At 38.1% G+C, this 16,267-nt stretch overlaps 1 protein-coding gene across 1 annotated transcript; it reads left to right on the top strand.

The window, feature by feature from the left end:
- Positions 1–2,194: 2,194 nt before the first annotated feature.
- On the top strand, positions 2,195–12,625 carry rpl6 (ribosomal protein L6). The gene is made up of 6 exons (XM_020523454.2): positions 2,195–3,974; positions 5,322–5,420; positions 6,186–6,329; positions 8,418–8,466; positions 9,236–9,420; positions 12,363–12,625. The coding sequence occupies exons 1-6, from the start codon at positions 3,786–3,788 to the stop codon at positions 12,513–12,515; spliced, it is 819 nt and encodes a 272-aa protein (XP_020379043.2). The 5' UTR covers positions 2,195–3,785; the 3' UTR covers positions 12,516–12,625.
- The last annotated feature ends 3,642 nt before the right edge of the window (positions 12,626–16,267 follow it).

The following is a 16,267-nucleotide window of genomic DNA, read 5'->3' as shown; positions in this document are numbered from 1 at the left end:
TGCCTATTCTGTGTGCTTATTAATGCTTCCTTAATGTCATCACAGTCTTCCTCTGTATTAACTACTTATCCTGAAACTTGCTGGTAATCCACAAATTTATAATGCCCAAATCCAATGATTTTGTGATGTGAATAAACCAATGGATAAAGTATGAACAACACTGATTGTAAAGGGTAGATTTTCACCTTCAGGTTTAAGTCCTAAGAAATGGCATTAACACTAATGGAAATTTTAATTGCAAGTTGTACTTAATTTCTAGTGTAAGCTTATTTGCATAATTATTCACAGCATCAAGTGCAGGCACAGAAGGATCCAAGAATTATACCGTAGTAATTTGAATTAACACAGTTCTTCTAATGCAGTAAAGTGTTCCAAGGCACATCATGGAAATCATCAAATTAAATCGGGCACCAAGTTACATAAGGAGATATTAGGATAAGTGACCAAAATTTAGGCAAAGAGAGAGGTTTTTAAAGTGTGTCATAAATGCAGGGGAACTATGCAGAGAGGCTTGGCAGCTGAAGGCACTGCCACCAATTGTTTAGCAATTACAATTGGGTATGCACAAGAGGCAAGAATTGGAGGAATATAGTAATCTTTGAGTTATAAGGCTGGAAGAACACACATATAGATAGGGTGAGCCATGGAAGTATTTGAAAACAAATAAGAATGAGAATTTTAAAATTGAAGCACTGTTTAACTGGCAACTAATGTAAGACAGCTAATTTAATGATGATGACAGATCAAGGCTTGATATGAATTAGGATACATGCAGTAGAGTTTTGGGATAGATTATGTTTAGACAAGGTGACATCTTGAGGCCACTGGATGAGTGCTGTTGAATGTAAAACATTTAGGTTAATTATATGAAAGATCATAATAGAGATATAATCTGAAAGTCTCAAAAAACATTTTGAACTATGGTTGACGTGAAGCGACAGGGCTTTAAAAGTTGCAGGTAAAGATGGTGGAAAGGTATTGTCATAATCTGAAGTCATACTAGAGCAATTCAGCATGTGAGCTGTTCTGCCTCAGCCACTTAAGTGAAGGATGTTCTGGTGAGGAGGGTTACCCTCCATCCCGTTCTATAGTATTATCCCTTAGATAGCATTGCAGGAGACTACAATTTTCGTAGCTAAATTTCACATCAAGCCAACTATTACAACCAATATATCTGGGAGGGTGGCACTATGCTTGCCTAGTTCCATTCTAATCCATTTAGTGGAGACAGATAATCATATACATTAACTTTTCTTCCTGCTCCAACACCTCAGATTACCTCTGATTTGTCCTTGGCCACCTCCTATTTCTCAACTACTTACTGTTTTTTGGTAACATTCTCCAAAAGCATATTCAAGTTCTGTGTGTAGTTTGATATTACCCAACTCTAACTCATCACCACCCATCTCAAATCCCTTCACTGCCTCTAAATTATCAGATTGTGTCCAACTTGTTGTAATGGATGAGCAAAAAATTTCCTCCAATCAAATATTGGGAAAATCAACGTCATTGTCTCAATTGCCCTTACCAAACTTCTTTCCCAAATCAGGGATTACAACTCTCTCTGTGATAACTGTCTGAATCTGAATTAGACTATTCATAACCTTGTTGTTAGATCCAAAGATGAGTTTCCATTTATATATAATGCAAGAATCTATTCCCAAAATTAATAAAGCAGAAAATAGGAATTTAAAAATGAGTAATATTTTAAATGAAGGTCACACTTAACTTGCATATCAACTTTTGTAGTGAAGTGATTTTGATGACTCACTGATTGAGGAAAAATTAGTTAATGTAACTCTGGTTTCCTTGATGAAGCGAAGACCTCCTGAACACACTCAGGTCCCATTTAGACATCTATTACTAACATTAGACACAGCCGACTCACCCACGTAAACATTGAACAAAATCTCCAGCATCGTGCCTCAGAACACGGTGATATTCATATTCTATGTTTGTATTTCTCACAAAAGTCATATTATGATTTCCTTGAGGCGGGTTCCCTAATTACTCGAAGCCTATGGTTAATAAGAACTACAACGTTATTTCTATGGAGCGGATTCATACACACGGTTCTATAAGCAAAAGAATGGTGTACAAACAGTAAGGCAAATTCATTAGCTATACGTATTAATCTTGAATCTGAACAATAATCAATAAAAATTCATACTTGAATTATGTGGGGTTTAACAAAAACTAAGAGAGACCATATTGAAATCTGTTGTGAGATTTGGTTAATACCTTTCAATGTGGTTTAAAGGTTTTGACTACGACTCCCACAGTGCTTTGCAGGCCCGTTGGCGGAAGTCAAGTGACGTTTCATTAACTTATACCAACGTGGCCCGGATGTCTAGCCCTTCCTTTTGAGAAAAGGTAAGAATGGTGGCGTTTATTACATGAAGTAGTCAGCTGAAAATCAGCGTCCATCGGAGTCAGGAAATCTTCTCCACAATTAGTACTGCTCCAAAAGAGTAATATAGTGTTTCAGCTGCTGAGATCACCCCCAATTTGCAGTTGAGGTGGTTTTTGGATGATGTTTTTGGTGATTCTTATTGCAGACCCGGGGAAACCGGCAGGGCACGATTCCATTTTCAGACAAGTAGCGGTGTAATGGCGGTTTCTAAGTTCTTGTGCCGTGCTAGAAATTTCTGTGACTAGAAGGGCGAAGGAGTTAACGATATGTAAGGGGTGAGGCCGGCTGGAAAGAGTAGAGCAACTAGGAGCTTGGGAGTCTTAATGCATGGAATTTAGCGGTGTGACTGCTTGGTTTGGCAATGGCGTAAATAAATGTCCTTAATGCTCCTGATGCGATGGAAAAGTTATGAAAATATCTAGATTAGAAATGCCGATAGCTTTGTATCAGCTCTTACAATTTTCATGGAATTGTCGTTTATCCAACTTTATTCTTATTCAGAGTGTTATCCTAACAAGGTTAATCCAGTTGGTTGGTCTGATTTCCCCCCTCCCCCCGAAGTATACATTTGATTTAATGAACTATTCCAAGGCATTTATGTGCTTTGTTTCATCCTAGTTTTCAACCTTAATCAGTAATTGACATTGTGATTTATTGACAGTATTGATCAAATATATTTCCCTTGCAGCTTATGTCAGTATTATCTGTTAATGTTGTCCCTCACATTGTCCAGACATTTATGTTGAACTTTGAGATCTATGCAGCAAGATGTTTCAGGTGGATAAATATCTCCGTGGTAGAGATGCTGTGGGAATTAACTATTTAAATACTAAACTGAAAGTGCAAAGCAGTGACAGCCATTTGTATTAGATTAATTAGATATAGTTCTTAGGGCTAAAGGGATGAAAGGGTAAGGGGAGAAAGTGGGAACAGGATACTGAGATGGATGACCAGCCATGATCATACTGAATCAAAGGACTGCATAGCCTACTCCTCTTGTTTTCTATGTTTCTTAACACTTTATAACAGAGCTAAAGTTTAAGCATCCCACAGACCTCCACAAATGTTCCTTCTAGAATAATGTTTGCGTTACCTCAAATTTTAGATGGCAGCTTCATGTCCAATTGACAAATGTTAACTGTTTGACTTACAATTTGGTACTTGGTTGTGTGATTTTGGTTAATTAAACCTTGTGTCACTAGCTATTTTGGTGCAAGTTGCTTTAGTGCATCAGCATGGTTTATTGGGCACACTGGAACTTAAGTTTTTGAAGCTTTATCTTGCCTGTTTTATTTGTACTTATGAGTTATTGGCCTACATCACATTGAAACCAATACGTGCAAACTTGTTTCTAAAGTGTGACTTTTGGCAGATGGCAGGAGAGAAGGAACCGATGACCGGAGAGAAGAAAGAACCAATGGCGGAAGGGAAAAAGAAAAAACCACGTCACCATGGTAGCCGCAATCCTGTGCTGGCTCGGGGTATCGGTAGATTTTCCCGCTCTGCCATGTATTCTAGGAGAGCCATGTACAAGCGAAAATATAGAGCTCCTGAGACAAAAGTAAGGAAAGACAAGATCTACAATATGGGCATGCAGTTTGAGAATGTACCTTGAAGAAGACATGTGAATGTAATAATTGGCAATGAAGTAAATTTATCTAAATGCAAAAAAGTGGAGAGTCTAGGACCAGGAGGCATAACCTCAGTAAGTGGTCATGCATCATTGAGGAGGAATTCCTCTACCACAGTGGGTTGTTGAGGCCAAGTGTGTTCAAGGCTGAGATAGGTATTTTTTAAATCAGTAAAGGAATCGAGGATTTTGGGGAAAAGGAAAGAAAGTGGATTTAGGATAATTGGGTCAACCATGATCTTATCGAATGGAGGTGCAGAGTCATTGGGCTAAATGGCCTACTTCTGCTCCTAAGTCTTATGGCCACCTTGTGCGGTTATCCAAATTGTTGATGATAAATTATGAATGAGGGAATCAGCTTTAATGTTTCCAAGTTTACTGTCAGTGCAAAACTAGGTGAGTGTGAGGGTGGTGAGGAGGGTGTAAAGACACTTCAGGGCAATTTAGACAAGTTGAATGACCAAATATGTGGCAGGTGTATAACGTATATAAATGTGAAGTTGTCCATTTTGGTGGGAAAAACACTGGAAGTGTACTAGGCAGTTGGTGATAGATTGGATTGGGAAGGATTGAAGTGCGAAGAGACCTGTGTGTGTTCACTGACAGATGCTGCAAACAGTAAGGAAGATACGTGGCATGTCAGTCGTCTTTACAAGGTGTATTGAGTACAGGAGCAAGGAAGTCTTACTGTAGCTGCAGAAGGCCCTGGTAAGACCACATACCTGGAGTACTATATGCAGTTTTGGTCTCCTTACATAAGAAAAGATATACTTTTCATAGAGGGAGTCTAGCAAAGGCTAACCAGATTGATTGCTGGTGTGCCAAGTTTTTGGTTTCGCTGGGCACATATTCACTAGATTTGGGAGAATGAAATGGGGATCTTATTGAAATGTATAAACTTCATTTATTTGGCTGGACAGACATGATGTCGGAATGATGTTCCCGCTGATCAGGGAGGGCCCTAACAATAGATCACTGTCACAGGATAAGCCATCTAACTCTGGTCGTGATCCTGTGGAATTATCAGAGGAATCCGTCGAGGTGAAGTCACTATATAAGCTAAGCATGTCAAGGATATGGGAGAAAGCAGAACAAAGGCATTGAGATAGAAAATAAACTATGATCAGGTTGAATGGCAGAGGAAGCTCAATGGTCTCATTGACGTATTCCTGCCCAATTTTCTGTTTATAGATAATGATAGAAGTTGGAATTTCATGTCTTGTGGTGTAACAAATTACAAGATAAGAAAATTTAAAAGTGGACCTCATTGATTTTCAGATTGAGAAGAAGTTGAAGGAAAAGACTCCCTTTTCAATTACCAAGCCTGTTGGAGGAGACAAAAATGGTGGTACCCGTGTTGTCAAAATTCGCAAAATGGTAACATTTCTTTCTTTTGAACTTATAAAAATGTTTTGGGTGAGGTAGAACTAATATGGCTAATTTTGAGTTTGTTACTTGGAGGTTTCTTGATGTACTCCAGTGATTTATTTTCCATCCAAATAAGAAAGGTTGATGTTGTACAGCCATTTTGTATTAGAGTTGCACGATTCTTGGCATTCTCTTTCCAAGTAACAATCCTGACACTGCTGCGAAGGAATTATATGTTACGATTTTCTGCTCTCCATCTGTAGCTTGGTGGGTTTATTTGATTGCTAACTTCCAATCCGTGGTGTTCGAAATTATTTCATTTCAACTTGGGAAGGGATTGTAGGGGTTGCTTGCTGTCCAGCAGTCTCAATTGACTGCATCTCTAAATATATGGTGAGGGTGGGCTTTGGTGTAAATCTCTTGCCATGATGGAACCTGTTGACAGATGGCAACATGAGCAAGCTACAGGAGAACAAGTGGTGATCATGCAGCAGTAAAAAATCAGCTCAGCATTGCAGGTAGAGTTTCATTTTTAATGTTGGCCAAATTCTAGAAATCAGAAGGCTAAAGTTCCAGTTTTGATTTTTCATTAAACTGTTCAATGTTGATTAAATTGAGCATTTTTAGAAAGTTTGATAGCACAACCAGAATGAAATGTTTCTTTTGTGAAGAGAAATGTGCACAATTTCCATAAAGGATTTTATTAGATCTAATTGTATACTTTACTCTTTAGAAGGCAATAGTTTCGTACTTTGGTCTTATTTGCTTTTCCAGCCACGCTATTACCCCACTGAAGATGTCCCTCGCAAAAGGATTAGTCATGGTAACAAACCTTTCAGCCAGCACAAAAGGCATCTTCGTGCATCCATCACCCCAGGGACTGTGCTTATCATGCTTACCGGTCGCCACAGGTGTAAGGTGAGAACGGTCCGCGGATTGACTTATCTTTATTTCCATGTTTGTAACTACACCAAACACCGTAGATGGAAAACGGTTGTTTGAATATGGAAGGAAACCATTTTGCATATCACATCCATGCAAGCCCTACAGCAGTCCTGTTGGTCACATTTTTCTACATTGCTACCCACTTGACTTTAAAGATCAATGCACATGAACCAGCAACTCCGCCCCACCCCCGTCTCTTCAGAGTTCTGTGGAACAGTGCCAACACCATGCTGTTATTATTTAATGCCATCTGACACTTATCTGCCTATTCTATTATCTTCTCTCCATCCTGTTGCAGCTAATTGCTGTCATCCTCACTGTTTATTACACATCCAAATTTGTTATCATCAACAAAATTTGAATCTTTATTGTATTCCAGTATATATTGAAAAAAATGCAGTGTTCTGAGCAGTGACCATTGAGGAAAACGAACATATATCACCTAACAGTCTGAAAATCAATTAGCACAACTCCTCGTTTTCTGTCTTCAAGCTATCTTTTAACCAAGCTGAAAATGATCCTCCTATTCCATGAGCTTCAGTTTTGTTAAATTGCTTTGTGGTTGCCTTGTCAAACACTTCCTTAAAACTCCATATAGACCAGATTTGTTGCATACCCTTCAACTTTTGCTGTTATGCTGAAAAATATTCAGTTAGCTTGGTCAAGCACAAATCTGTCTTTTATAACTTCATGCTGGCTATCATTAATTAATTCACACCTCCTCAAGAGCCTGTTAACTTTTCCTGTGGCTATTTTTTTATTTCCTTGCCAAATATTGGCCTTCATCTCACTGGCCTGTAGGAACTGTGACTATTCTTATACTCTTTTTGAATAAAGTGATCCTATTTGTCACTGTCCAATCCTGTTGCACAAATTTAAGATTGGAAAGCTCTTCTGCTATCACTATCCTCACTTCCCTTAAAAATCTGGGATACAAACCATCCAGGGTGGGCAGATTATCCATTCAAAGCATAGCCAATCTTTTTATCACATCCTACCTATCGATTTTCACCCAACCCATTGTCTCTTCTGTGTTGACTACCACTGATATTTGATCGGTGTTCTTTTTATCAGTAATTACTGGTAAAAAGTACTCATTAACTATTTCAGCCTGTTAGTGCATAGCATTTTGTCCTTAATAGGTCCTGACCTGCCTTATACTATCAGTTTAATGATTTGCATACCAGGGAGAGATTTTGATTTCTCGTGTTGACTGCCATTCTGTTCTTATGCTGTCCTTGGCAGACCTTTTTTTTTCCCTTGTTCACTTTCCTTCTACTTTTTAGATCTGGTCTGGTTCTTGAAAATTCACCTGTCGTGCATCATACACCTTTTTGTTTACATTCTCTATTTTGCTCAACATCCATGCTATGTTGGATTTGGTTTTCCTGCCTTTTCCCATTTGTTAAGCTGCTTTTGTATCTGTAGGGCAAGTACCTATACTGTTAACAGATAATTGTAGAATCCCTACAGTGTGGAAACTGGCCTTTCGGCCCAACAAGTCCACACCAACCCTCCGAAGAGCATCCCACCCAGACCTATTATCCCACCCCTGGTTTTTGCATGTCTAACCCATCTAACTTAAACATCCCTGGGCACTATGGGCAATTTAGCATAGCCAATCCACCTACCCTGCACATCTTTGGACTGTGGGAGGAAACCGGAACACCCGGAGGAAACCCACGCACTGGGAGAATGTGCAAACTCCACACAGACAGTCGCCCAAGGATGGAATCGAGCCCAGGTCCCTGGCGCTGTGAGGCAGCAGTGCTCTGCATGGGTTTCCTCCGGGTGCTCTGGTTTCCTCCCACAGTCCACAGATGTGCAGGCTACGTGGATTGGCTATGCTAAATTGCCCATAGTGTTCAGGGATGTGTAGATTAGGTGGGTTATAGGGGGATGCTGCGTGGATGCTGAGAGGGTCGGTGTGGACTTATTGGGCCGAAGGGCCTGTTTCCACACTGTAGGGATTCTATGATTCTAACCACTGAGCCACAGTGCTGCCCCAAGTTTATAATCATTTTAATAATGATTGATTTTTGACTGTCTTTTGCTTTACAGCGTGTGATTTTCCTGAAGCAGCTTGATAGTGGCCTGTTGCTGGTGACTGGTGAGTAAAGTTCCTTTCGGAGTTGTTTTCACTTAAGTTTCATCTGTTGGAGGAGACAGAGTACAGGATTGATTGGATTCTGATTTGTTTCCTCATGCTATATGTATATTGCATCTGCAGTTGTTTTCCTTGGACTTCTGTTTGCATAACTTTCATGTTCATAATTGCACCTTCCATTTTCCCACGTGAGTATGCCAATTTGTAAGGTGTTCTGCAAGCTTAAACATTGAAGTAATTCTATGTTTAACACTTGTCACAATTTCCTTCATGTTTCCATACAAAGTACTGTAAAGAAAATCATATTTCCCAACTGATATCCTCACAGCAAGTTATAATTTTGTTTACATGGCTTGTCATTTAATTTATTAGTTTTGTGTTTTCAAACTTCTTTTAAAAATTGTATAGTGGCACAGAACTGCTGAGAATAATACTGCCTCTTGTTGAACTACTTAGGCAATGTTGCAAAATGTCTCATGTTAGTGGTAACGTAATTTTGGAACCCTGTCCTGAATGGTAGTCTTTGGAAGGCAGATTCTAAGAGTACAAAGACTATCAAATCAAACAGGAACGGTTTTGTGTTTTTCTGTCCATTCGTGGGATGTGGATGTTGCTGGCTGAGCCACCATATCCCAGTTGCCCTTGAGAAGATAAAGTGAGCCGCAGCCTTTGAACTGATGTTGTTAATCTGCTTTGATGTATTTTGACCAAAGTAAAGAATCTGCTGCTCAGGATTGTTTTCTGATTCCTCTTGCTTGCATTTTTTTTGTAGGTCCTCTGGCCCTCAACCGTGTCCCACTGCGTAGGGTTCACCAGAAATTTGTCATTGCAACATCGACAAAGATTGACCTGTCGGGTGTAAAAATTCCCAAACACCTGACTGACTCCTACTTCAAGAAGAAGAGACTGCGCAGGCCCAAACACCAGGAGGGCGAGATCTTTGATACCGAGAAAGAGGTAGAGACAACAGTGCACTCTGATGCTCCAGCTCATTTAATCACTTGACATTGTAGCATTTTATTGCTGCTTTATTTAGACTATCTGCAATTGTACTATTTTTGTCTAAATTCTGCATTACAAATCTTGCCCATAGAATGGTAACAGCACAGAATGATGATATTTGACCCATTGTGCCTGTGCTGACTCTTGTAATAGCTATTCAGTTAGTTATTCATCTGATCCTTCCTGAGAGCCTTTTTATTTCCTCTGGATTAGTTTTCCAATTCCTTTTGGAAAATGTACAGAGACATTGAGCTGACATTCTTTTCTTGCCATACTTGTATTGCTCTCTCTTCTACTTGTTACTGGCTGGAGTTGTCTGTGATTTAAGCATCAGGTTATTTGCTGTTATCTCCCCTCTGCCAGTGGTAGTTGGGTATGATTAAGTACCTCTTGATATGCAAGTTCAAGGTGGTTCAGCACCAGTGTTTCATCTTTAAGTAATAATTCTTGTTGCAGGTTGATTGGAAAGACCATCTTGCTGTTCCACTGTGTGATCAGTGCAACAGTCTGGTAGTAACAATATTGAACTCTGAACTATAGCTGATGTTTTGGGCTCAACCTTTGTTTATACATGACAAATTCTAAAATATTCGTATAGAAATATGCAATGCGCGGAAGTCTGCAAAGGGCAGGGAGTCACTTATATTTTCTTTGCAGGTTGTGCATTTAATTAGTATGTAATGCTTATCTGGATAATTCAGGGAATCCAGACGTTTGGGCACAAAATTCTAAATTTGGCACTTCTGTGCAGTACTGGGTGTTTCAATTTTTGAGATGTTAAACCAAGATTTGAACTGTGCTTTTTGAAGATGAAAGATCTTGTGACTTTCTTTGAAGAAGGGCTAGAGGGATCTCTCTGGTGTGTAGCAAATATTATCCCTGTTAATATTTTTGCTGTTTATGGGAACTTACTGTGTGCAAATTGGCTGCTGGATTTTCTTTATTGCAGCAGTGTGCATTTAGAGCTCTGTCAGTGAAATGTATTGAGCTGTATCAACGTTATAAAACATAGTATGGAGATGTACCTTTTTAGTTTAGGAATGCAGTGCTGCTAGTGTCTTTGTTTATTCATTTCTGTCCTGCAACCAACCTAAACAGGAAGGCTACATTCTGTTTTATAATTGGGAAGTGCAGGTACCTGATATGGTAATATGGGTTGCAAGCTACACTCTGTGTCAGAAGTTGACTTCAACAATGATCTGGTACAATTTTTGCTTGCTATAGTAACAACAGTCTCAACCCAGTGAGTCGTCTGCATTCCATGAGACTTAAAGGGCCTTGAGTTGACTGACAAAAATGATGTGATTTGGTGATTATTTATCTCTACTTTAATGTGATGTCTTGGATGTAGTTTCCACTTTGTTCAATGGTAACATCTTTTGTCTGTTAGAAAATTGTGGATTTAAGCCCGCTCAGGAACTGTGAGCACTTAATCCGAACTAACACTTAAGTAGTTTGCTCTACTGGTTTGTTAAAGTCTGTCTCCTCTCTCAACTAGGCATAAGACTTTGTGGCACTAGCTGACGGGCAGGGTGAAGGGTTCCCTGGTGCTAAGTAATAACTGTTAAATATTTGTATTTATTTCATTGTTTGTGGCATCTTATAATTCTGCTCCATTTCCCAAATTACAACAGTGAACAGAGTTTAAAGAATACATCAGTGATACACTGAGATGTAGTGTAAATACTTAATTTAACAGTCTGTTCTTTAATATGAGCATGCATAGGAACATGTGAATTCGAAGCTGTGGACAGAGAAAATTCACATCTTTTAGTTGAATATGACTTAAGAATAATTTTAGTAAATGGAATTTGTATTGATTTGCAATTAAATTGATGCAAACAGTAGCAATCTTCTGTATTGTAAGGCAGAAACCATTGTCTTGCGAATGAGAAGACAGCTGCTGATCTCATCAATTTGAGTGTACTTTGGAAAATTCCCTTTTGCTGACTGAAAGAAGGTGTTTAGAAATTGGACGAAGGATATTTTTGGGCTCAAATGCAACCAAAAATTCTTTTGATTCTGTGTCATTAGTTTATAATTAGGAGCTTGTTTAAAAATTCAGGTGCCTCTAATAATTTGATTTGTGTCCACTTAACCAAAAAAGTTAGAATAATAGCTGCCACTTGGATAGAGTGCTGTTGAGGCTTTGAAGCCTGGTTGCAATTTTTATATTATTCACTTGCAGGATGTGGGTGTTGCTGACTGGGCTAGCACTTATTGTCCATCCCTAGTTGGCCTTGAAAGGGTGGTGGTGAGCTGAGTTGAGCCACTGCTGTTCATTGGTTGTAAGTATGTCCCTAGTCCACAACAAGGAAGATCCAGGATTTTGACCCAGTATTTCCAAATTTGGCTGATGATTTCATACAGCATTATACCTTACTTACTACCTGAAATTTACCCATTCCACAGTTTCAGGCAAAAACTGAATTGTTGCTGCAGCTGAATGGTCTGGCACCACTGCTTTGAAGAAAGGTTGAGCTGTTAATATACTTTAAATGCTCCTTAAACCTCTGTTACTTTTCCTCCTTCAAGGCATTCCTTTACACCTACCTATTCGAAGAAGCTTTTTGTTATCAAGCCTAATATCATTATTTCAGTAACATTTTGTTTTGTAATACAGTATCTGAAGAACCTTAGTTTATAATGTTAAGTGATCTGTATAAATACTGCATTGTATTACATTTACAACTTGTTTTGTTACCTCACATTATAGCAGCAAAAGTACAAAAACTTTGCGTTTGGCTCGAACATTTGGGAGGCAAAAAATGTAACTCCACTGAGTTCAATAGTCACTCGGTGCATGACTTTTTGTTCCAGAAGTGATTACCAAATTCTAATTATTTCATTTGCCAAGTTTTGCTCTTCCTCACCTTTGCACTCTCCTCTCTTCACAGAAATATCAACTAACAGAACAGCGGAAGAAAGACCAGAAGACTGTTGATTCCCAAATCCTGCCCATTGTTAAAAAGACTCCCCAGCTCCATGGCTACCTCCACTCCATGTTCTATCTGTCTAAGGGAGTTTACCCACATAAATTAGTCTTTTGAGCATGTTGTGAAGAGAGATTCTTATTAAAATTGGGATTTCAGCATCACTGGTTCCTGTTTTTGTGTATGAAATGCAACAATAAAAGTGTTCTTGAATTTTTGCAGACTGAGCTTAGCTTTACGTTTGCATAATGTTTACTGTGTAAAAATAATAGAATCTGCAAATAAGTCCTAAATTAGGGCATTCAGGCTATTGACTACAGTCCTTTACTCCTTCTTTGTGTTTTTATTTGGCTGAAGTGTACAAAGTCAGTCTCCTCCAGCAGTGCACAGGGTTGAGGCCAAGTTTAGTCTTTTAAATAGTGCAAATTGAGTGTGGAGAATATTTGAAACCAGTTGTATGGATGTCATTGTTTCTCCCATTTTAAAGCCAAGTATACCATTCTTTATAAATCTGGACATTGGAATTTATAATGCAAATGTAATAATGAGAAAACATGATAGATGATCATAGACCAAATTTAATTTAAGAATAATAAAAATATAAGCATCTATATAATTAAGCATCTATTTTAAACAGCACATGCCTTCCTGACTTGGGCAAGATTTTTTCAATAACTTACTCAATTTGATCAACTTATTGAATTTGATCATCTCTTGTTCAGTGATTCAGCTTTTCAATCTGATGTATGCTGTTTAATTCCATGCATTGAATTGCAAAACAATTTATCTGCAGTTAACATTGTAGGGGGTAGTTTGGATGTGTGGCATTTTTAAAAATTTATTTCAATACTCTTAGCAATCAAGTATTTAGCTCAAAAATATGCTTTTTTTAAAATCTGGTGGATGATGCCAGTTCAATCATGATTGAGTTTCCAAAATAATGTATTGTTTTGTTTATCTGATTATGATGTGCCCTCCAACTATGAAGGAAAATAGTCCTCTGGAGTTATGTAAATGAGATGGATTAGGTCTAGGTTGATGAAACAATAGTTGTTGATGAGTGAAGATGTGTAAGGGTTCTGCTCTTTAACTAAATAAAACTGCAGTTTAATCATGATTAAAATAATGGGTAAGCTTTCCTCATGTCTTATCAGGCCACTCTGGTATATTTGACGTGTAGAATTATCTTTAGTACAAAGAGATCTTGTCATGGGTTTATGGTTCCACATGCCCTTAGTGAGTGAAGGTAGTATGTAAATCAGCAGTCCCTGGAATACTTTAGACTTGACTCACTTGTGTCAAATTACTTATTGCTCTGAAAAGTTGACTTGGTATTGACCCTCCCTTGATATCTTTGTGTTATGATCCTAACATGGATTTCCTTAATAACTTGAAGGGTCCCAGTTGGGACATTGATTTTTTTTTCAATAACTCTTCCTGCCTTTGGTGTTGGATCTTGAGGTTGTTACTAACAATTTACTTGGTTCTTAAGCCTCTATAATCAACTTGATTTCCAGAGATTAGTGCATGATATAAGTGCTGTTCAGAATTGGACAGTAAAGACCAGAAATTTAACAGCAGAGCTACTATTTAATGATCTGCCTTCTGCAATTCACATATGCTGAATTCTGGATCTGAGTATGCATCCTGGTAACACAATTTGTGGCTGTCTCATCACTTATAGTACAAGATTGCATGATTCACTTAATTGAGACCTAAATCAATTACACTTATAGACTAAGGAGAGCTAGACCTGACTAGTTACAAAACTGTTGCAGAAGTGTTTTCACAATTAAGCTTATTACAAGTACAAAATAAATAATAATTTATAAAAGCAGTATTATTTCCATCTGTCCACTTTGGGATTGTCAGTTTGCAACGCTGGTTGACTAGGTGCAAGTTGTCTTTTTTTAAAATTTTTTTTCCTGTGTTCCTTCTTGTACACCAAACCACTAAGAATCAGGCCATTTTTTTTTTCTGTTTGTTTGTTTGTTTTCCAATCATCCTGTTATTAAACACTTCTGGAACAGGTCAGACATGAACCCAGGCCTCCCAGTTCAAAGTCAGAGAAACTTAGTGCCATAACAGCCAGGTTGTTGCTTTTTGTTCTTTATTCTTTGTGTGGAAAAGTTTTAATTTTTATTTAACCTATTTTTCTAATCAACCTTTTTAGAGGTGTTAGTATGCATGTCTGGAGCAGGTGGGCCTTTAGCAGAGGCTAAGGGGTAGGGACTCCATTTCTGCACCATAAGAGGGCTCCCTCTGAACTAAGTCTTATTAACTCTAACGAGCCACTATCACCAGTTCATTCTTGATCTGCCTAATTCCTGATTGGTTTCTCTAAAAGTCTGTAATCTAAGTGACATCACTTCCTAATGGCAGTTAGTTGAATCCTTGTCAATTATTCATGACTTTCTATTAAGATAATAGGGTATATTATAACATCCTCTCTACTCATGACTGATACCCTGAGTTCTTCATCTCAGATTTGCTTCCTTGGTGCGAGTTCCTCAATAAATCAAATTGAAAATTTCTTAATTGCAATTAAAACTATAGTGTGTTTTTAAAAAGTACATAATGACAATCAAATGAAGGTTTAGAGGGATATGGGCCAAATGCAGCCAACTGGGACCAGTTTAGTTTGGGAAACCTGGTGTGGATGGGTTGGGCCAAAGGCTGTATCACCTGAGGTAGTAAAGTATGCTTATATTCAATTAATACACTGTCTCCATTAACAAAAGTTTTTAAAAAAAAATCATTAAAGTAATCACTTTGTTACAGAATGTTTATACAAAAATATACATTTAACAAAATGTGATTGCTTGTCTATAACTTTGGATTAAAGCTGGAGTGATGTAGAACACAAGTCTGTTTATTTTCCTTTAATAATGACCCAGATAATTGACTGACTTGATTTTAATAATTTGAGGTTACTCATTCAACTTTGAAAGTTACTGCAAGTTATTGTTTTGCATTATGAAACTAAGTGTAAGAGGTTCCCCCAACCCCCAAGTGAGGTTGTGTTCAAGTCCCTAGGTGTCCAACATTGACTGCAGTTAAGCAGAATATAAGTTAGTTCCTCACTTGCTTAATCAAGTCACAAACTTATTAAAATAAGACCTAGCAGAAGTGGACCAATCAGCCCATCAAGTCCACTGCCATTCAGTTAGATCATGGCAAACCTGAAAACTTTCAATTCTATTTCCCTGTCTCTGCAGCTATCTGGCCATCAGTTACCTACCGGTATGCTTTAAGCTTAATCAGTAATGCCTGTAGTGGTAATCTGACAGTTCTAACTAATTCCTTCATTACTGTCTCATGCTTCATATGCCCTCAGGAGGTAATATATCCCCTCAGTTCCGTGTTATCATATAATCACTTAAAACCCCAAAGACTTGCCAATTGTCTTTTTAAAATGTTGGGCTGTTAGCACTTTGTGTGATAACCTGTATCCAAGATTTCAAATTACCAATAATTCACCAAGATGTTGATTGGGATGGAGTGTTTCAACTATGAAGAGAGGCTGGATAAGCCATAATTGAGCTAGTAGTACCTTGCCAAATGCCTTCTGGAAATTAAAACATACTACAGCTACTGGTTCCCCTATATCCTGCTTGTCATCTCAAAGAATTCTAATAAAGCTGTTGGGTATGACTTCCCTTCATGAAGCCATGCTGACTGTACTTGATTTGTGTTATGTATTTCTAAGTGCTCTGCTATTGCATTTTTTTTATAATGGATTCTAATATTTTCTAAGTTAAGTTAACTGGCCTATTTATACCTGTTTCTTTTTTGGCCTCCTTATTTTGAGTAAGGGTGTTATATTTGGCAGTTTTCAAATTCTCCAGATTTTTTTTCCCCACTCCTGG

The sequence above is a fragment of the Rhincodon typus genome, chromosome 24 (genome assembly GCF_021869965.1).
Source record: "Rhincodon typus isolate 14 chromosome 24, sRhiTyp1.1, whole genome shotgun sequence".
Classification (NCBI taxonomy): Eukaryota; Metazoa; Chordata; class Chondrichthyes; order Orectolobiformes; family Rhincodontidae; genus Rhincodon; species Rhincodon typus.
This window is presented reverse-complemented; position numbering and strand designations above follow the sequence as displayed.

Excerpts from the sequence above, each read along its gene's own strand:
- rpl6 (XM_020523454.2), top strand. The coding sequence starts at position 3,786 with ATGGCAGGAGAGAAGGAACCGATGACCGGAGAGAAGAAAGAACCAATG. Across the intron at positions 8,467-9,235 it reads TGGCCTGTTGCTGGTGACTG|GTCCTCTGGCCCTCAACCGT; the intron begins GTGAGTAAAGTT and ends TTTTTTTTGTAG. Across the intron at positions 9,421-12,362 it reads TCTTTGATACCGAGAAAGAG|AAATATCAACTAACAGAACA; the intron begins GTAGAGACAACA and ends CTCTCTTCACAG.